The sequence below is a fragment of the Labrus mixtus genome, chromosome 17 (genome assembly GCF_963584025.1).
Source record: "Labrus mixtus chromosome 17, fLabMix1.1, whole genome shotgun sequence".
NCBI lineage: Eukaryota > Metazoa > Chordata > Actinopteri > Labriformes > Labridae > Labrus > Labrus mixtus.
In genome coordinates this window covers 7,826,321-7,848,096 of record NC_083628.1, presented here as the reverse complement: position 1 = coordinate 7,848,096, position 21,776 = coordinate 7,826,321, and the positions used below count along the sequence as shown (strand labels likewise).

The following is a 21,776-nucleotide window of genomic DNA, read 5'->3' as shown; positions in this document are numbered from 1 at the left end:
TTGATCCAAAGGCAACTGGACCGGTTGAAGATCTTGAAGACGATTCACCTCTCCTCCGAAAGGCTTCTTCAGTTCTAAACTTTCATCATCCTTGATCATTAGCATGCTAATGATCCACAGCGGCTTCAATTTCTAGCTCCGTCCACCGAAAGGTTTAGAACTGATGAAGCCTTTCAGAGGAGAGGTGAAACATTGTCAAGATCTTCAACCGGTGCAGTTATCCTTTGGATCAAGCTCCGAATTTACCATGACCTGGATGACTGAGCACCTAAACAGACATTTATGGGGAAATGCATAGTACTTGAAAGCATTTACATGAAATACACTTTTTGTTGTTGTTGTTGTAGTGTCAACCTGTAGATAAAATAAACCTGCAATTGACTTTGGAGCAGGTTAAATATACTATCACACTTTACAAGGTAAATGTTGTTTAATGTAAAATCCATGTCTGAAATGTATCTGCAGAAATGTGGTGGATTAAAGGTATAAAGTAGCAAGAATTGGAAACACAAAAATAAAGTTCAAGTACCTCAAATTAACAGTACTTGCGTAAATGTATATATTAAATCAACATCAGTGTCTCCTTTGCCTGGACTTGGGCAGGGGTTTCTTGAGTACTTAATCACTTCTCCTGAGAAAATAAACTTAATGTTCGCTCTGAGGTCAGCTGCACGTTCGTCAGCTGTTCCCGGTCTCTACGCGCTAATCAGAAATCTCCTGACTGAACGATGTTGGTGTGCTGTCAACTCATTGGTTATACTGCACTAACAAAGGAAGGTTGTATTTAATGTTCATGTTAATGGACGGCTGCATGTTGACTTTCTCTTGCGCATAATGAAGATGTGTGTGTGTACGTGAAATTACATACAAGGTCAAATTTGTGTGTGAGTGTGTCGTAGAGCTCCTTACAGCTGGGTTTGAGAACCTCTGGAGGGGTCCCATTGTTAAAGGCTTCCTGTAGAAGTCTAACAGGGAGAACAGAGGAAAGGGAGGATCAAAACCAAAAACACACGAAATCTGGAGGCTAAATAGAAAAACAGAATTTTAATTTTTTCTCTTGGTTTCAGAAAGATGTTTAGTTTGTACCACACAAAATAAGGGCTCCATGTTCACACATCTAGCCTCCACAAACACACATAGTCTTTTTTATGAAACAGACAACGTTATTTATTACTGATATCTGACTAACATCTTACAAAGCTTACTTATAAATCAATGACAAATTACTTTGCCAGTAAAAAGTTGGTGCTCTCAATGCAGGGTGGTAAATTCCAGGTTAGGAGCTCTTGAAGACAAAAAAAATGTCAAAGGTAGGATAGTATATAGTTACAATGCCTCTATTTAATCGGGGTATTTAAGGGAAAAATAGTAACAATGAGGAAAAAACACCCAACCACAAAGGGTCTTCATTCAGTGTCAAATACATTTTTGGCCACTTGGGAGCAGCAGAACCAAGTTTAGTATTCAACAATGTCATATAATCACATTTAAGGTAATATGGAGCAGTAGTTCATTCAATTGGAGTCATATTTGTGTTAAAATGGTGAAAGTAAGTCAAGGATTCATTGTCTTTCAGCTCTGTTTTTAATCTCTTCCAAACCCCCTCAAGGGAAAATCTGGCTCTGTAGCTGCTAAACGCTTCATCGTGTTTGCTAGCAAGTCGCTGTCTGTGCATGTGTGTCGGTCGATGCTAGGCATATCGTTTATTGTTACTGAGTCTGTCGATCAAATCACATACTACTCCCTTAATAGAGGGGGGTTTTCTGTTGAAGACTCTTGAGTGAGCTCAGCAGCACAATAAAAAAAAATCTGTCAGACTATACTCGTTTCTCTTGGCGCTCATAATGACATCATTGCAGTTGCTCCCTGGACCTGCTTCTCTTCTCTGTCCATCATTTTCTTCTTTCCACAATGCATGTTGGTATATATGGCTCTGTTAGTGACCATCTAGTGTAGCCAATACTTCTTTTAACCCTGCAATGAATCCACTGGGTTTAGTCATTCTCACTCATAATTTGGGCAGCGCTAAAAAAAACGGCAAATTCCATACAAAACACGTACGACGTAAGTAGTGGGTAATTTTGGACACAATGAGAAAAAATGAGAATGAAGTGTGCGTCATAGGGCTTAAACACATTATGAAAGCTGTGAGACTGAACCAAAAGTTGCAGGCCAGTCAGCCAAACAATGAGCTGAAATGTCTGTACAGTTCATCAATATCCCATTGTAACATTTTCCCCCTATTTTAATTTGATTCCAATATTGATTACAGCCACTTAAAAAAATTGCAGCCAATCAAACTGCGGTTGAATCGAGCCAAATGTAGTTTAATTCACAGCTATAATAACTGACATTAAAATCAGTTTCATACGATTTTTCCGGTGTCCAGCAAGTACAAATTCATCTATCCAGTGTTGTGATTTCTGTTTGTGGCTGATTCCCGAGACAATGACTTCATTCAGCCAAGCGCACGTGATAAACAACTTCCTCAGCCCATTGACTGATCTTTGTCCCAGATAGGAAACTTTCAATACACGTATTCATGCCCGTGCTGTGAAGTGAAATCAAGTGAAATCACTCTTTGCTCGATCGCAGCATATGCTGTTGTAGATGCATTGCCTCATTGTTGTGTTTATTATTCACGCCACTGTGAATAGGTGCGAAGGCAGAGCACTTCCCGTAATTGTTCAACGTTGGAGCAGATATGTAAATGGGCATGAGTCTGCTTATTTTCGTTCTTCTCATTATTTTTTTCTCTTTCAATATTCTAACTGTATAGCCTTATTTAGCCCACCTGGCCTCCAAGCCAGCATGTCCTTGGGCGTGCTGCTATCATAATCGCAGCATGAATAGCACCAAGCTTCTGTTTCTCACTCATTTAAAACTGAGAAATAATATCAGCTCAGGAGAAATTTGCAGATGTGACCTTTGATTCTCCAATTATTCGCACACAGTTTGGCCTATCTTGTTTCTCTGTATTCCAACGAGCTGCAAGAAAACTGATAGGATATTCATATATCGAGCAATCTTCATGTGATCCCAAAATTGAGATTCTGCTTTTTCTCAACCTTCTGGTATTCATTGGGGCTTTGGAATATCACAAGCTATTAAACATAATTATATTTTCTCAGTCATTATTCTCCAGTGAGCTGTTCTGTAGCGGCCAATTGAAAGATTCTGTATTTCACTTACAGCACTGCAATGGTAAGTGACTGCCATAGTTCTCTCAGTGGGGGTGTTGTCTTTTAAAGAGTGTGTGCATGTGTGTGTGTTTGAGTGTGTTCATGCGCATTTATATAGACGGGGGCACGGAGGGTCAACTCTTTGCCCACTCCAGAGACAGGAAATGGCTCCAATATGGGCCTGAGTGTGGCCTCATACAAAGCTCTGGGGAGTGATTTAGGCATCTTGTCAGGACCAGAGCTGCAGGATCAGTGAGCAAAAATGTACAAAGTGAAAATTGCAGATGTTTAGCTTGGACCATTTGAAACCATAGATCTCTGCTGGGCTTCACAGGGACCCTAAGGTTTATTAATAGTGTCAGTGGGGCGACAAACGATGAGCCGATCCATCATGAAACATTGACATCAAGTCTCATTTTTACATTTCAAATAATTGGGACTTTTAATGGATAGGATTGTAATGTCTGCTTATGGTATTGCATTTTAATAGACATTACATTTAAATCTATAAACACATTTATTTTGTTATTTTGTCTGATGACTTTAGTATTGAAATATTTAATCTCCCTGTCCATCTTCCTGTACACTGACTAAAGCATGAGGAGATTTATTTGACTCTTCCAGGCCTAACACTCCCATGTGTGTACGTCTTGTCATCTTGGACCGTGTGCAAGTATTCTACTTAGATGGTCAGAGTGTCGGACAACCATCTCTCGGCTGTGATGGTGGAGGAGATAGTTGTTTACGCAGAGCATATTTCCGACCGTCGGGGGAATCATCTCCTCGAGGAATTTTTAGGGCCACACTTATGGCCTCATTACAGCAGTGGAATAGACAGTGTCTGTTACTTTGCAGGCTGTTTGTGAGGTGTTGTGACGTTCTTGGTCGAGTTTATTAGGGAAGAAGAAAAAAAGAGATTATTGCGTGCTGAAAATAAAGACTTAATTTGTTTATAGAGAAGTAATTCATGTCTTTGTCGAACAGAGGTTTAATACAAGTAATTACAGTAACTCAGTACTGTTGTATTTGATTTTAAGCCACTATATCGACGCTACTTCAGTTTAGAGGGGAATATTATCGTATTTTCTGCAAACGTAACTAACTAATAAAGAATGTATTTAAATATATGTTAAATGAAATAAAATGTGAAGCAATGCCAAATTAGCTTAAAGAAACAAATTGATTATGAATCAATATAAATTTGACCAATAACAATGTTAAATTTTACTTTTGGTTTTGCATTGATGCCTCAGTATTATACAATCAAAATCACAGGGTCTACATCCATCCCTCCATCCAACATCCATCTATCTACCCATCGATCTTGAATACTTTTACTTTTGTTACTTTCAGTACATATTACTTCTGTAACTACCAGGTGAGTTACTGGAGCGCCGCTTCACAGATTTCTTCACAGCCGGCGGGGCCTCTGATGCCTGAAACAACAGACCATACAAGGATGGCTACGTCTCCACAGGAGAGTCGGGGACTCCTCTTCATAGATTGAGTGCAGGCTCAGTGCTCACAGCAGCAACACTCAAACACATCTTAAGAGCAGAATCATATGTGACATTGAGCATTTGATTCTGTGAGGACAGGCCGTCAAATGACTCCTGGAATGTGTAGGTCTTATCTGATGTGTAGGTCTTTTGAGCAGTATTGCTTCTACGGTATTGTGCAGAATGAGCATGAGATATTCCTGTTTGAGAGAATTATCCTTTGTAAAGTAAGTCTTTGCTAATGCTTCGGTGGAAATATATGGAAATCAGTATGTTATTTGTGAATACACCAAGAAATCAATAAAATGTGAGTTTCTGAGGATGTGAGTTTCTGTTAAGGGGCACAGATGGCCTAGCGGTTAGGTCGTGCCCCATGTGTGGAGGCTATAGTCTTTCAAGCGGGCAGCCGAGTCCGGCTCCCTGCTCATTTCCCACTCTCTCACCCTGATTTCCCACTCTATCCAAATAAAGGCCAAATGCTCAACAACAACAAAAATCTGTTAATCCAATGATGTTTAAATGTGCAGCAGTTTTATGGATCTGGGATACTAAACAATATATATGGGATGTTATTTTGTTAATTTTTTTCTCCAGGATTGTGAGATTTCTGCAGGAAGGTAGCACCTTTACTGTAATCACATCTGTATTGATCAATGCCATGCAAGACAATAACACAATGATAATGGTATAAAACTACATTATTCCCATTTCCACAACAGGTCAATGCACTTTTTTCCTTGCACAAAAAATTATCGGGCTTATTAAATCACTATATCATCTGTTATATGATCTTCCTGCTGTTCAACGTTTCCTTATAAATGCTCGTCACTTAAAGTATTTTAAAGGACAACTAAAGACTAAATAAATGGGTCAAAAAATCATGTAAAACAAAAACTTTTCATTATTAAAACATTGTCACTCAAAGGACGTATTTGTCCTTTTTTTCACCGTTGACATTTTAACATTATGGTAGAAAAAGCTCAGCTGTCCCTGCAACATTAACAGCTTCACTCCAGTTCCAGAGTCCAGGTTTGTGCATGCTGGCTATTTTATATGAAGTGACACTTGTGCTTTTCTTCTAGAATAAAGCAAAACAACCAGCTTCTCTTGTCCTGCCTGACTCCTTTGCTTCAGGAGCAGTCCTGCTGATACGACAATGTAAGTTGACTGACATGAGGAGAGGACTGCAGTGAATGAGATGGAAGTGGAGCGAGGTCAAGCGGAGGACATTTGGGACTATGTAGCCTACATCATCATCAACAATGGACGTCTGCCAGGAACAAAGTGCTCCTTTAATAAGTGACATAAAGCAGCCTGAAAGGGTTGCCTGAGCTGTACAGATGGTAAAATCTAGTTACAGTCGGAATTAACGCTGTTGTAATGTAAATTTACATGTCAGCATTAAAGAGCTGACGTCAAAGTCTAATATCAACACTAATATCCCCCTCAGTTGTTGCAATACATGCTCTTCAAATGATAGGAAATTTACATTCATGTTTTGAAAGACCATTTAGCAGCATCCGTTTTCCTGTACAGAACAGGAGAGGGAGAAGACCAACAGATTAGTCATGTTTCCTGAATGCAGTCTGCCACCTTGTGCCCAACAACTTAAATTACACGGTGTATTTAGTGTTTGGTTTGTCTGAATGAGAACTACTAGTAATGATGTATATCTTTTATATTTCTCTGAATATGAATCCGATATATTCCTTTAAATTGTAATTTATTATATTGTTAAAATGGATGTGGTCTTACACTTAAGGGCTGATGTTGATATTGTTTATCAGCGTTATTGTGTAAAATAGCTCATTGTAAATAAGTCAAAAGTCCAAAGGAGAACAAATTCAAGGCAGAGGGCAACAAGGGTGGTATTGCTGCATTGCTAGAAGGAGCCCATTTAAATGTAATTATCAAAGGCTCTAGATTACATGCACCTCTGCAGTTGCAAAATGGGAGTTACAAATCATATTTAAAAGGTCGGTTTACAAGTTGTGGTCATTTTCATTCAAAATTTGAGATTTTATGTTTGTTTGTTTTTCTTAACTTAATTGGTTTTTTTTTAATGAAATAAAATCGACAAATTAAAAAATTAAAAAAATAACATTTTGTTGTAGCCTTGGTGAAATTGCGCATTTATTTATTTGAAGTGCACATCCAAGTGTATAACATGCTCAACAAGTGTATTTTAGAGGTTTTTTAAATGTTATTCATATTATTATGCAACTAATAATTTTCCCATATTTTAAATATTTTGCATAATACAGATTGATATATTTGCTTTATTGAAAGTAGTCATTTAATTCAACGTGTCTGTGCATTGTTGACCAAAGTTTAATTAGATTTTAATATAGGCTTACCGTGGTTTGCCCTTTTGTGTTTTGTGAACTTTCAGATGTACTGTATTTCTAGTGTCCCTGAATGCAACAGGCGTGATGCGTTCAACGTTCCGGTAAAACCACACTCGACGTCACCGCCACCGCCACCATGTTGAATCAGGAAGTGGGCAGAGTCGAAGCAGGAATCCCGAGCTTAACGAAAACGGCCGTCTTTATTTGATCGGTCAAACCAATTTCACTTTTCTCACCTTTAACATCCGGGGTTGCATGCTGCGCAGCTCCCTGGCTGGTCGAGGTAGGCGCTCTTCCAAGCATTTGATCGTTTTGCAACAGCAGCTATGGCCGCTCTCACGCAAAGAGCCTCGGGCCTCGTTCAGCGGAGGACCGAGGCCATTCGCAGCGCCGCCGCCGACAAGGAGAGGGAGTCCGACGGGGAGGAGGACGAGGTGCGCCGCGGGGAGGAAGACGACGACGACAAGGGGGACTCGAAGGAAACCCGCCTCACACTGATGGAGGAAGTGTTGCTGCTGGGCCTCAAGGATCGAGAGGTGAGGACATTTTTCTAACATCGTGAAGTTGACCCAAAACAAAGGTTAACTAGTCAACGTTAACCACTGAAGCAAAGTATGGAAAAAGTCCTATTTAAAGCTCGTTTGAAGTTAAAGTTACGCTGACTAGTTGTGTGTAAACATGTCACAAAACGCCGTGCTAACATATATAATGCACAAGCTGCGTTTTGTTGTTGTTTGTAAGTAGCTGAACGACTCGCTGAATCCAAGCAATTATCCCAAGTTAAGCCAATTAACGTGGTTACTTTCTACGTGGCTCTCTTAGGTGTCGTTACCTGGGCAGGTTTTTTTTTTTTTTTTTTTTTTTTTACCTCCAACCATGTGTTAAACTTTAATACCAACACGTCAGCTAAGTTAACAAACGCTGCACCTTGGCTGTGCATTTCTCTTCCTCCTCCTCCTCCTCTCAGGGCTACACGTCTTTCTGGAACGACTGTATTTCTTCCGGCCTTCGAGGGTGTATGCTGGTAGAACTGGCCCTCAGAGGGAGGCTACAGCTGGAGGCCTGTGGTGTGAGGAGGAAAAGCCTGCTCTCAAGGAAGGTGAGTGTGTTCAGAAGAAAGAAGAAGAAGAAGAAGAAGAAGAAGCTGTGTTTACTAATGCATTCGCTTGCTCCTCCGGTGCTCTCGACTTCGGTGTGTTCACCAGCTTCAAATCACATTTCAGACGTTAAGTTGTGACCTTATACCGTATTGCAATGCACAAACAGATAATAAGTATTTGACCATCAGGGTACATTCAGGCTAAAAAGTGTTCTTCTAAATATACCACTCTTTTTTTTTTTCCAGTTTTAATTGAATTAATAATTTAAATAATTAAAAAATGATTCCAACATCATAATTTCATTTTGATTTAAAAATTAGAAATTCGTTTTTTTACACTCTGTCTAGTAAACGTGCTACGCAAACAATACACACACACATGCAAACACAGGATCCTATGGACATGCATTAATGGAGAGGTCTCAGAGTGAGGGGGCTGCCCACAGTGGGCGCTCCTGAGCTGGTGGGGGGGGGGGGGGGGGGGGGGGGGATAGGTGCCTTGCTCAAGGGCACCTCGGCAGTGCTCAGGAAGTGGACTGGCACCTCTCCAGCTACCAGGCCAATTTCTGCCGGGACTTGAACCGGCGACCCTCCGATTCCCAACCCAAGTCCCTACAGACTGAGCTACATTTAATGTTACACATTTAAATGTAAGCAATGCATGAGTGTCATCAACACAACATATGTTCCTGCAGTTGGCGCGTGGGATACAAACATGTTCTCTGACTCCATGAGTTGTTATTCCCGCTTGACCCAAGTATGGCATGAATTTTCTCAGTTGGAAACTTTTTTTTATTTTATTTTATTAATCCAACACCAAATTACCCTTTTGTTCCTCGGATGTTCGGAGTTGTCGTTCTTCATCGTCAATGTGTTCACAAACTTCAAGTTGTACTGTTGACAACGTGTACCCTGTGTATGACGCGTTTCATACCTCAGAACTAATTCAAGTCCCATGATTATGTGTACAAGAACTAATGGCTCCCATCGTTTACCCTATTACACATTACATGCAAGCTAAAGTTGACATCCAACACAAGTTATTTTTTGCGTGATATGACTTCTGGTTCATCAACTCGGCTCGTCAGGTACCAAAAGTTTGTTAAGATTTGAGGTGACGTTTTAAAATAGCACAAGACCTTGGACACCCTTACATCTTGTTTCTGTGAGAAAAAGGATGTCACGCGGCTGGTTATCTCACCAACAAATTCATCCCTTCACTTAGCTTTTTGCTTTAGCATGTGTAGTAAGTCCTGTATAAACAGGATGTGAGTTAGGTGTAAGCCACACACACACTCTAATGTTCAAACGTGTCCCTTTTTGTGTTTGCCTAGGTGATCTGCAAGTCGGATGCCCCGACAGGAGATGTGCTACTGGATGAGGCCTTGAAGCATGTAAAAGAAACCCAGCCTCCAGAGACTGTGCAGAGCTGGATAGAGCTGCTGAGTGGTGAGATAAGCTTTTCAGAATTTGCTTACTTATTCATGCATTGTTTGACCTGTTGGACTTGACACATTTTCCTTTTCATAGTCTGTCTTTGCTCCTGTTCAACATCTGATAACAACTTCATCTGCTCTGCACACATTTCCATGCTATTGTCATATTGTATGGATGTAAGCAGCAAAACAGTTTTGATTAGATGCTAATTAAAATGATTAAGACTGTGTTTCGGTGTGTACGTGATGGCCTAAAAAGGATCTCACGTTTGCCTTCAGGAGAGACCTGGAATCCCCTGAAGCTACATTACCAGCTGAGAAATGTAAGAGAACGTCTGGCGAAAAATCTGGTCGAGAAAGGTGTCCTCACCACGGAGAAACAGAACTTCCTGCTCTTTGACATGACAACACATCCGCTCACCAACAGTACCATTAAACAGGTAAGGAGTGGGCATTTTCAGCTTTATAAGTAAGAGTGTAAAACCGTCTCAGCCCTAGTGTCCCTAAAAAAAAAAAAGTTCAATATAATCAATAACATTATCCAAAGTCTGCAAACATGAGGGTCACAGCCTCAGGTTTACCTGTCTGTGATTTTGACCTGGACATGCACAGTAACAGCTACATTGAATTCTGATATAGTCCAACTGAAATGAAAGGACGTGTAGTCTGCTACAGCTAAAATACATATATATATATGTATATATATGTATTTAAAGAAATTCAAGAGAAATGTATGTTTAATAGTTTTTTACTTTCACAATGGAAGCATTGCCCTGCAAGAGAGTTATTGTTTTTATTCATGTAGCTGAGAGCTTATCATACAGCCAATGCTAAGAAAAGGTCATAACATATATAATCAAAACAGTCAGACACCTTTATTATTCTGCAACTCAGTTAGTTGAATGAACCCCCCCTAACAAACATTCAGTGGTGTAAACATTTAGTGTTCATATAAAAGAGCTAGCTAGCTTTAGAACATTGATTATCTTATTCAATTATATGTAAATACCACTTAAGTCAGTCAAACACAGACACACCCTCCAACTGCCACAGAAAGAGGATATGAGCTAATAACCAAGCTATACATTTGCCTTCACATTAGTTTAAGTGCAAAAGGGAGAAATAAATGTCATTGAATTTATGGCTTAAGTGGTACTGCTTAATGGATCAGAAAAAAATAGTAATTTTTGAGCACAACAATGCCTCTAGTTAGTCATTTTTCATGATTTAACAGGAAATACATGAGAAGAAATATGTTCTAATTAAAAAAATATTTTATCAAATTCTTTTAGCTTTGGTGTTTTTTATCCTTTGTTTTAACATAAAGCTTCAACAAGGAGATAACCCTCTTATGTTAGCATAACGACAGGTTAGCATTAGCTACAACAAGATATATATATATATATAGCATTTGTAAGTGAGTATTAGGGCAGCTGGTTGGAAGATATTTTACCTTTGAATGGAGCTAAGCTATCTTTTTTTTCCATTTATACAAAACATGATTGTTGATGTGAATTTTCCACAGCGCCTCGTCAAGAAAGTCCAGGACTCCGTCTTGGAGAAGTGGGTCAACGATCCCAACCGCATGGACAAACGCATTCTGGCCCTGATCCTTCTGGCTCACTCATCCGACGTCCTCGAGAACGCCTTTGCCCCCCTCCAAGACGAACAGTACGACCTGGGTATGAAGAGAGTCCACACTCTACTGGAGCTGGAGCCCGAGAAGGAGAGCGCCAAGCCCAACGCTAACGAACTCATGTGGGCCGTGGTGGCGGCGTTTACTAAATGAAAACATCTGATTTGATGGACTGAAAGATCTGGCTATGGTCTGTGTTATTTAATCGGTTGAAGGACTTCACTTAATGAGACAGACTTCACTCTAATGAGACAATCTATTTTTGGATGGGGAGCCTGTTTGTACATCTATCTTGATGACTTATTTTGGTGGTAGTCCATATTAACGCAGTGCAATCTGATCGGTGGTGGGCTTCACCAAGTAACATTTGGCTGGTTGGAGCGATCTCTTTAATTAAAAAAAAAAAAAAAAAAAAAAGACTTGACTTCTATCCTAAGGGGAAAAACCGGCCACTGGCATCGATTTACATGTAAACATCGATGTTACAAACAGATGGTCTTCTGTTAATGTGCACAACTTCAAAGAACAAAGCTGGTTGCAGCAGCAGTCATGGTGGATATGAAGATTTCTGACTGGGGCCAAGTTTCCCTTCGACAATAAGGAAACCTCTCTCCATCACTACAAGAAACAGGCCAGAATCCCGTGCTGGTCTCCATACTGTCCCCTCACGCTTATGCAAGGTTACACGATAGCAAATCACACGGCTAACGATGCTCTTTGTACTCGGCTTTCACCTTTTCATTCCCACGTGTATTGGGACTACAAACATGGTGTTACTGTAAGAATAGATTACCTGATGTGTCTAGATTCAGTCTGCCTTCTCCTTGTTTCCTCATTACATTTTGAGGAGGAAAGAGAGAACGCAAACGTGCACAACTTTGTTTGCTGGGTAATTTGGGCCTTTCTATCGCTTTCCCAGATGAAGACTGAAACCTTTAGTCTTAAAAAAAAAAAAGTCTTCTTTTTTTTTTTTTTTTTGCAAAGGGTCCATTCTGCTATTTATGGACTGAGACCAGTCTTCCATTTGTATTTATGTTGCTTATCGATGCTTGGAGTAGATGCCATTTATCAACTATTTTGCACAGTCAGTAGCCCTGTAGATAGGTCGTAGATCATATTTAGCAAACATGGTTTAAAAAAAAAAAGAAAGATCTCACTTATTTTGTCTACAGCTATTGAGCTTTATGGTATCTTGAAATCATTCCTCTGGATATATATTTAAAAAACAAAAAGCTTCTACTCATATTTTTATGGTTGAGTTCTTATGTAAAGATGCAGGAAAAGCAGCAGCTGTTAAGATGGTTCTTCTTACGATGAGCTGAGAAATGTTAGCCACAAGGGCTAGTTTGAGTTCAGAAAAGTGTCTAGTAACCCAAATTAAAAAAAAGTACAGTTTCCTACTTAATACTAGTCGTATTTTAAGTAGCCATGCAGGTGGTTTTGGTTTAATTTAGTTTTTGAGAAGTGTCAGAGAGATGTATTTAATTTTTTAGAGGCTCATCAGCTCTCCCTGGAGTTCCTGTGATTAACCCATACGCTTTCCTTTCAATGTTTTTATTTGGAACTACTTTTTTGTTGAAGTTATCACCCCTATGAAAGCCGAATTAATCACTAGAGGCAAGGGAGACAATATTTTGTGAAATGTGGGTGAATTAGCGCCTTAAGTTTACCTTTTTGCAATATTTGTCCCTGTTTGTATGTCATGTCAAAACAAGATGTTATCCCAATCTCACACGTTTTATTGTTTCATCCATGCAGACTATCAGAGGGGTTACTTGTGCCCCGGATGAATCCTCTGATAAAGACTGAAACTGTTCTACTACATGCAATCTGTTGGATATAAAAGCAGGATTGTTATTGTCTTTCTGGTCTGATGAGTGTGATCTTTGTATGAAGTTACATTATCTATGGTTTCATGGCATACGTATAGTTCTGTCTCTCTTTTCTGCCTACAAAATACCAATGGGAATGAAGAAGTGTTGAGATGTTTACAGCAGAGAAACCATGCATGCTATTGGTGGAGGGCCGGGTACTTGTGGATGTAGCTACAGAGAAAAGGCTTGTATGTAATTATTAGTCATTTTATGTGTACGATCTAAAGGAATTTAAAGAAAGGGATCTTCTCTATCCTCTATAATTATGTATGCTTTTGTATTACCACACAAAATAAAGTAAGGATCCTTTAAGTGCCTGAATTTAGCACTGCTTTGCTCCTGTTTTTATTCAGTATATCATTCAGAACGTACTGCATCTGTCACGTATGTTTTTCTTCTAGTGAATTTATTAAATAATCCCATAAGCCTTATAATATCATAAAAACCCCTCATGCGCTTAGTCCCCTGTCTTTATATCTGATTGATCTTAAACTGGAATGACTGCCAGGTGCATCAATTCACTTAAAACTCAAAAAAACATTTCATAATTGTTCAAGAAGACAGCAAGAAAATATTTGGTAGTTCCAGTTTCTAAAGTCAAAGGATTTGCTCTCATCAAAAATATTATTATTAATTATTATTATTACACTGTAAACTGAAAAGGTTTTTCTTTTAGTCATGATTAACAAAAAATGCCGGGACATTGACTCTGGGGTCTGAGAGTTATGACGGCTGCGCTTGCGAAAGGATTAGTCGGAAAGATAGGCAACCAATAAAAAGAATAATTTGAATTTTGGGAATGAAGTAGGGACGTTTGATGGGAATCAGTATTGATAGTTTGATGGCTGACTTTAACCTATTGCAGTTATTAAATGTCAGAATATATATCGGCATTCGTGTGCGTTGGCTGTAAGTGAAGGAAAATATCTCAGGGTAAATAGCAAAGAAGCTCTCGGATCATTTCTCCTGAATTCATTTTAAACATTGCTGTGACAAGAAAGAAGCCTTGAATGATACTCTAGGTTATTTTTAACAGTTGCAGAGGAAGACAACATCATTTTAATTTACCATCCATAATGCAGGAGCTCTAAGATTGATTAAATAATTCATCTTTGCTCACAAAAGCTCAACCTTTCTTACCCTTCATTTGAACTTTCTTTTAAAACACACACGTGAAATTATCAGTTATATTATTGGTTTGGCCATGAGAAGCAAGAAATAGTTGATGGAAACATTTGCTTATTCGTTTGTTTGACGGTTTTCCTGCCTGAATTTGGCTCAACTCCAATGTCTGCAAATAAAAAAAATATTGTTCTATCATTCTTAGTATTAAGAATTTAAGAGACCATTTGATTGGACATTTAGACCAGCAGAGGTGAGGTCTGAGATGAGAACAACAGCCAACAAACTGTTCAAATCTCATGGATCTTTTGATGGTCGTTGATCCAGCTCGTGATCAGTTATCATTTTAATTGCTTGAAGATATAGGTTTAATTTTAGCGAAGGTTTTCCACTCTAACTTGTTATTTAATATTCTTGTCTCCTTTGTCTTTCTGTGTTTTATGTATTAACCTGGCGGTGAGACAAATGTGTCCTTGAGAGACTACAAAGTTGAAGTTCAGGTTCAAGTAAACATGCAGATAGAGTGGGCAGCTAGTTAGCTTAGCCTAGCACAAAGACTAAAACAGGGCTCTGTCCAAAGGAAAATGGAGCTTTAACTAAACTCTTATAACTAGTTGTTTAATCTCTGTAGAGGTGTAAAGTGACTTGCTGTGTCCCTGTTTCAAGCCTTTATGCTAAGCTAAGATAAGCTAAGCTAACCAAATGCTTTCACTGTTAAACTCTTAGCCCAATGATCCTATCACCAGTTGTTTATCTGTACAGAAGTGTAAAAATGAATTAATTTGCCTCTCTGTATTGAGCTTCATGCTTAGCTAAGCTAACCGATGGCATTTTAACATTCAGCCAACAGGGTTGACACTATCCTCTGATTTAGCTGTTAAGAGCTTTTAGCATATTTCCAAACATGCTAAATTTATGACCTAACTTTGATGACAATTGTTGGCGTCAGTCTTACTTTAGTCAGTTTTCTACTTTGTCAGTTATGAAACAGATTATCAGACCAGATACTGGATTGATCGAATTGCAATTATTTATTAACCACATGAAATACTTCCAAAGATAGAAAGAAAGTGTTATCACAATAAAGAAAGAGTCTTAATTCTTCAGTTGACATAAGTTAATTCACAGAGAATAACATTATTAAATGTCCGTACATATATACATTAGTATGTATAGAGCATGTGACATCAGCACCTCCTAGCATGACTTCCATTCAAATGTTCCACTTTTGTCACCAATGGGTCCCAATTGGTGGATCAAAAACATCCCACACATCTGGCTTCCTCTGCAGAGCTCTAGTCTGGAATAATAAAGCAGTCCACAGAGAGTCCACATCATGTCAAACATGTCCATCCGGGGGTTTCCACATGCTTACATCCACCTTGAGTGCAGCCATTTTGCCTCTAATGAGTCAATACCTGACACTCTTCTGCTCTGGCTCTCATTGCCATTCAGTTTAGCCAAAATTCCTCTTGAAATGCTGCCGCGTCCTGTTAGATTTTTGTGACAGTCTTGTAGTTCTTCATGAGAATCTCCAGCAGCTTGTATTTCCAGTCTAGTAGGTCTCCAATTTGACGCAGCTCGTGTGCGCAGGTCTCAAGAGTTTCAGGATAATCTGAGGGCAAAAGAGAGACAATTTGAGTATCGATGACATCACACAAGTATGCCTTTATGAAGATTAAATAAAAACATGCCAGGTTAAATAAAATATCCTCGCAACTCACCATGGCTAGCCATTTCTGTGACAACAATGCTCCTCAAAAGCAAAGAAAACATTTAATGGTTCAGTTTCTCTTCCCCTCGGCGCTGTGAAAGCTCTCTGGTTGTTGTTTGACAAGTGGCAACAGGTTTGACCTATTGATAGCAGTGCCGGTGCTTAAATACTGCTGTGTGACGTAACTTCGTGGCTGAGGAATCCCCGAAGGCTACAGCCAAGTTCCTCCCACACCGAGGTAGACGTCCGTGTTCACAGAATTGTTTTCTGGCTCTTTTAATCAGCTGCATTATGTAAAACGTGAACCTACGTATTTTACAATTCGTAGAACACAACAAGTAGGATTACTGCGCTGTTTGTGCCAAAGGGTTTGTGTTTGCACTTTAATGAACATATACATGTTTAAGGACACACATGAGCAGTTTAAGGACAGTAAAAGGGGTCATATAAAGACATTACATTTTAGATGTATGGAGCCTCAAATATCAAACTATACATGAAAATATAAAAACAGGTAATTTGGTCAAAAATGCTAAAAGCTCACACAATATAAGAAACTGAATGGATACAATCACCACATCATCCAAACTCTAAACCGTCTGATGACAACTTGTGCTGGAAATTGTCACAAGAACTTTCCTTCGATGCAACTGTTGTTTGGTCAGACCTCTCTCAACTCAGGTAATTCACATTTCAAACAGCTGGTCTGGCTCAAAAATTCCTCTCAGTCCAGGATTCTTTAGAAAAGAAAAAGAAAGCAGAAGGATCTGTGTGAACTGAAACCGCTTCTTAAACATGTATATGCTGAGTAGATTAAGTGACAGTTGGGTGTGTATGTGTGTGTGTGTGTGTGTGTGTGTGTGTGTGTGTGTGTGTGTGTGTGTGTGTGTGTGTGTGTGTGTGTGTGTGTGTGTGTGGGGGGGGGGGGGGGGGGGGGTCTCCCTGGGACATGATTTGGGATTATTTGAATGTGGACGATTAAGTCTAAGTGTGCTCTCTGATTGGATCCTGACGTCCTGGAGCATCATTAATAGATGTGTTTGACATGATTTGTCTTTGCTGTGACAAGCTTTTTTTTTTTACGTCATTGCTTTAATACCTGACACATTTTTTTTCTCCCTCTTTCTGTTGTATCTGCTGCTTTATTCGTAGATGTTCACTGGATTTATGCACCGGCGCATGCCTCCATGATACATGTATGCCATGTGTTTCTGTGTCCTGGAAACCTAAGAGCGTGTATGGCCTTGAAAAATACAATAACAATTTCAAAACTGGATCAAAATTGTACTTAAATTAAATACATTTTATTTAAAACCTTGAACAGTGTTGCATTTTCAGGCAGGAAAGGAGCCACAGGGCAGATTTTAAACCTGGCCGTCTGCTTAGAGGACTACAGCCTCTTTACATGGGGCACACGCATTAACCACTAGGCTGCCTGCGCCCCACATTTTAGGAATCTATTAGAATAAATGTACTATATTAAAACATATTTGGATTATCATTTTCAGATTTATTTGATAATATCAGATTCTCTTCAAGTGAAATATATAGATTTTTGAATTAGGTCACAACCACCATGGCAGGAAGTTAAAAACAAACCTCCTACAGTGTGTCATGTGAAGCAAGATTTAAGCATGACAGATCACACTGATTAAGAGAGAAGATAGTTTTAACCTCACACTTATATAATCCCATAAAGTTTTACTGTTTTTGTCAGCGTAAGAATGGACAACAACAGTTCACAGAAGCATCGGTAGCTGATTTTGTGTCCTAACGGGCCGATGGTGATAAGATAATTGGACATTGGGGTTGTTTGCTGAATGTAGGCCATGTAACACTAACGTCATTTTATAGATTATATAAAGACTGCTAAATAACCAGCATGGCATGTGATCAGAAGGAAGTGTTTGTATGAAAATATGTTATGCATGTGATGTCTGGACAACATTAAAAACAACATTTGTAGACTGAGTTCATTTTGTCATCAGAGAGGCATTTCTTAAAGCAACACAGCGGCGTCTAATTTCATTACAAACAGCAGGGCTGTGACCTTAAGCAACAGAAACTGAAAACTGATAGACTGAAATTTAGCAAAGTTTGCCAGGAAAGGGCCCAGGTCTGAATATTCTGCTCAGCACATGCATCATAAACATGTCTCAGCTTGCCTGCAGCTAGCTCTCGCCATCTGCAGAAACAAGGAAGTTCCGAGGAAATATCAGCGTCTGCAGTCAGGTGATCTGAGAGGCACTGGCTGGACTAGAGTAGCATATGTTCGTTTGATGTAAGAAAACTGATTCATCGCGCACTGGAGACAGTGACACACTTTCAAAAAAATAGGGGGATTACAGGAAATTGAATACAGGAACTATATGACATATTAACAAGAAGAGGGGAACCAAAACATAAGCATGACCTAAAATAACTGTAGGGAAATTCAGACTCTTTACAAGTACCAATAAGCCAATACATGTATGTAAAATATTCAATTTAAAATAAATAAATAAAGTGTAACTGAAATGTGCCAAAAGCATCAAAAGTTGAACTACTTATTCGGAAAAATCTGTGTTCTTAATTGTATTACAATATTTGTTCATTAATGCTTATCCAGTGCACTTTTAGCTACTTTAAAATATTTGTATATATGGCTAACAGTTTAAGAAAAGTGATTCCCAACCTGTAGCTCCAGACCTTTACCGTCCAATCAGAAGAAGACCTGATAAGATTAACGAGGCTGAATTTTTATCCAACCTTTGCTTTCCTCTTTAAATTGGTAATTTGATTATTGTATCTTTACAACAATAATAGAAACAGATTTAATATACAAGGACACACATGAAGCATGCAGGATGACGAGGTAAAGAGCTTATCATAATACTTACATGAGGAGCTGTTCAGCTGTTAAATATAGCACATGTTTACATGTAGGACTATTAAATGTATTCATCTTCTTTGTAAAGAGGCTAGATATTAAAGATAACTGTGAACAATATATTTATTGTGGAGAATGTTTAAAATGATTTTTTTTTCGCACTGGCCAATTACATCAAATATAACAAAAGTTTGTAGGACAATAACAAAACATCCTTATCATTACATTGATTCAGTATAACTATCTGTTTCTTTAACACCACTATAATGTAACAATTCAAAAGGAAAAGAGGACAGATGTCACATGTGATATGATACGATACCATATGATACAATATTATATACCATACGATACAATGCAACAAGAAATCATACAATACGATAAGATACGATACGACGCAACAGGAAATTATACAATACGATACTTCTTTTTTGTATTTACTCCTTGCCACTCCTTTTCGGACATGTCACTTAAATATTTAAGTGTCTGACCATTTTTTCTGCATTACAATTTTCACTGTTTGTAATTATTACTTATGTTCCTAAATGTTCACATTTGTCTTATGTTTGGAATCAAAATTCAAATCAAAATCAATACGATACAATACAACACGATACGATAAGATACGATACGATAAGATGACACGATAGGATAAGATACGTCACAACACAATACGATATGATACCATACAATATGACACAATGCAATAAGATGACACGACACGATACGATAGGATACGTCACAACACGATATGATATGTCACCATACAATATGACATAATATGATACAACGCAACAGTAAATGCTACAATACGATACAATACTTAATTTTTTCATATTATATTATATTATAAATTTACAATCATATTAAAAATAGGAAGCTAGCTTTATAGATGGAGAGGGGGTGGGATTTACTTTAATTTCATTTTTGTTTTTACTCCTCCTCACTCCTTTTCGGACATGTCACTTAAATATCTAAGTGTCAGACAATTTTTACTGCATTATACTTTCCACTGTTTGTAATTATTATTCATTTTCTGTCTGTTTTTTAATGTTCACATTTGTCTTATGTTACATGTTCGGAATCAAAATTCAAATCAAAATCAACACGATACAATACGGTAAGAAACGATACGATATGATACAATATGTTACACTTTTTTGTCATGGGGGAATTTGTCTTAGAATCTTGTGCTGCACCCAATTAGCTGTTAAATACGTGTTTTAATACAGGAAGAAAAAAAAAGTTTTATATTAGTACGTCAGCCAGGGTTTGAATGTGCGTCAGCCTCCAACAGTCTTAAATGAAACCATGTGCAACACTGAGAGGGGGGAATATCTCTTTGGTGAAACTTCTAACAACAAACAGACTTGTGAAATGTTGCAACAACTCACAGCCTAAGATGTTATTATTGATGTCATGTTTGTATACAATTATCAAACCAATCTTACAAAGGGAGACATATAGCTTTAACTGATGCTTTAAATACCATCTTGAAGTGGAAAGTGGTGTACACTGGAAGAATTGAATTGAATCACCTCAAAACTTAAAATTTCAAGAAAAATCTAGTCCATCTAAATTGCAAAAAGAAAGGTCACGAGGCTGCAGAGAGCTCGGGCCTCTTCGCTGATAACAGATGTTATAAATCAGTGAGCCCTCTGTGCTTGACTTTTATTGCCACATGCTGACGTATTATGAAGAGAGGCAGAGGGTGTTTTCACTGCTCGTGTACTCTGAACAGGCTTATCAGAGCTACAGTATACCTGCACAGTTTAGTCATGTGCTTTACCTGCACGTCAACATACGGTGTGTTATTGTTGTTGTTGTTGTTGTTGTTTTGATGTTGTGGATGATGTTTGGAAGTGGAGGAGGTCAAAGCAGGTTCCCATGCCTTTCGGGGGAAAGAACAAAGTCATTATTAAACATTAACTCTGATGTTCTCTAACACTTCACAGGTTAGACGGGTTGGTTTCACCGGTTTGTCTGTTTGTCTTAAACAATCCTCTGATGTAAGTTAAATCATTTCAGAGAATGTCACAAGGTTTCTTTACGTAAGTATTTAAACACGGAATAACAAATGTTGAGGAAAACTGAGAACACGTTTTCAGTGACACTGTTGACCTCAAGATCGAGGCCACCAATGAGCCGCTGCAGACAATAAATGAACTAATGTCATGGCAAAAAGTTGTCTATAATAAAGATTCTGATGCAAGTTGACTGCAGTATTGTCCTTTTTCTTGGAAAAATAATTCAGTAATTCTGAACTCTAGTCCCCCGGTTTTCCCTAAAAAAAAGTGAAAAATCAACCTTTTACAGATAATGTCTCAAACACCGGCTCATAGCGATATATGGCCATCAGGTGTGGACTGAATGCATGTGTGTCTTAAGGTGTTATGGTTGGAATACATTTTTCATTTAATTTATTTTGCACATGTGATGGGAACTTCTTAGTATTAGATTATTTTCCCACTTTATTCCTAATCATACAGCTTTCCTACCCTGCCACAAATACTGGGATTCCTTTTAAACATTAGCCTTATTTAATCTTTTTAAATAAGGCTCTCTTTTTTCCTTATTGTGATTGTTTATTTTCTCCTGTCATTTCAGACCTTGTTACTTAACCTGACCTGCGATGAACCATCATTTCCGATCACCTGACTGCCCAAACCTGCCGCTCAACTCTTCCCACTTCCCTTCATAAATATTGTGACACACTGTATGAGGTCACGTCATTGACACACATAATGCAGTATCATATAATTAAAGAATTGAGGAAATTACATAATGTTAAATGAAGTGTACCCACATGTTTTTTTCTGTCCTAGTAACTGTCCTACTTAACAAATAGACAGATTATTAAGGGTGGTTGTAATACAGTATCTAGGCTATATCAGTATGGATACATTCTGCTTCCTTGTTAAAATGATGCATTATTTTTCATTTTTCTCTATCATGTAGTGTTTATGATTATACCTGAATAGCCAGTTCTATGATTCA

At 38.4% G+C, this 21,776-nt stretch overlaps 1 protein-coding gene and 1 long non-coding RNA gene across 2 annotated transcripts; one reads left to right on the top strand and one right to left on the bottom strand.

Annotated features, from left to right (window-relative positions):
• Nucleotides 1-7,171: 7,171 nt before the first annotated feature.
• On the top strand, nt 7,172-13,399 carry LOC132991931 (Golgi phosphoprotein 3-like). The gene is made up of 5 exons (XM_061060930.1): nt 7,172-7,565; nt 7,997-8,128; nt 9,463-9,577; nt 9,844-10,004; nt 11,090-13,399. The coding sequence occupies exons 1-5, from the start codon at nt 7,356-7,358 to the stop codon at nt 11,351-11,353; spliced, it is 882 nt and encodes a 293-aa protein (XP_060916913.1). The 5' UTR covers nt 7,172-7,355; the 3' UTR covers nt 11,354-13,399.
• Nucleotides 13,400-15,208: 1,809 nt separating this feature from the next.
• LOC132992464 (uncharacterized) lies at nt 15,209-16,295 on the bottom strand. Its single transcript, XR_009676338.1, has 2 exons — nt 15,921-16,295; nt 15,209-15,811 (listed from the first exon to the last, which is right to left on the bottom strand). It is a non-coding gene; the product is annotated as an uncharacterized LOC132992464 (long non-coding RNA).
• Nucleotides 16,296-21,776: the final 5,481 nt, after the last annotated feature.

What these genes read in the sequence shown, in the direction of transcription:
- LOC132991931 (XM_061060930.1), top strand. Translation starts at nt 7,356, where the DNA reads ATGGCCGCTCTCACGCAAAGAGCCTCGGGCCTCGTTCAGCGGAGGACC. An exon ending in TGGGCCTCAAGGATCGAGAG is followed by an intron (nt 7,566 to 7,996) that starts GTGAGGACATTT and finishes TCCTCCTCTCAG; the next exon opens with GGCTACACGTCTTTCTGGAA. An exon ending in CTGGATAGAGCTGCTGAGTG is followed by an intron (nt 9,578 to 9,843) that starts GTGAGATAAGCT and finishes GTTTGCCTTCAG; the next exon opens with GAGAGACCTGGAATCCCCTG.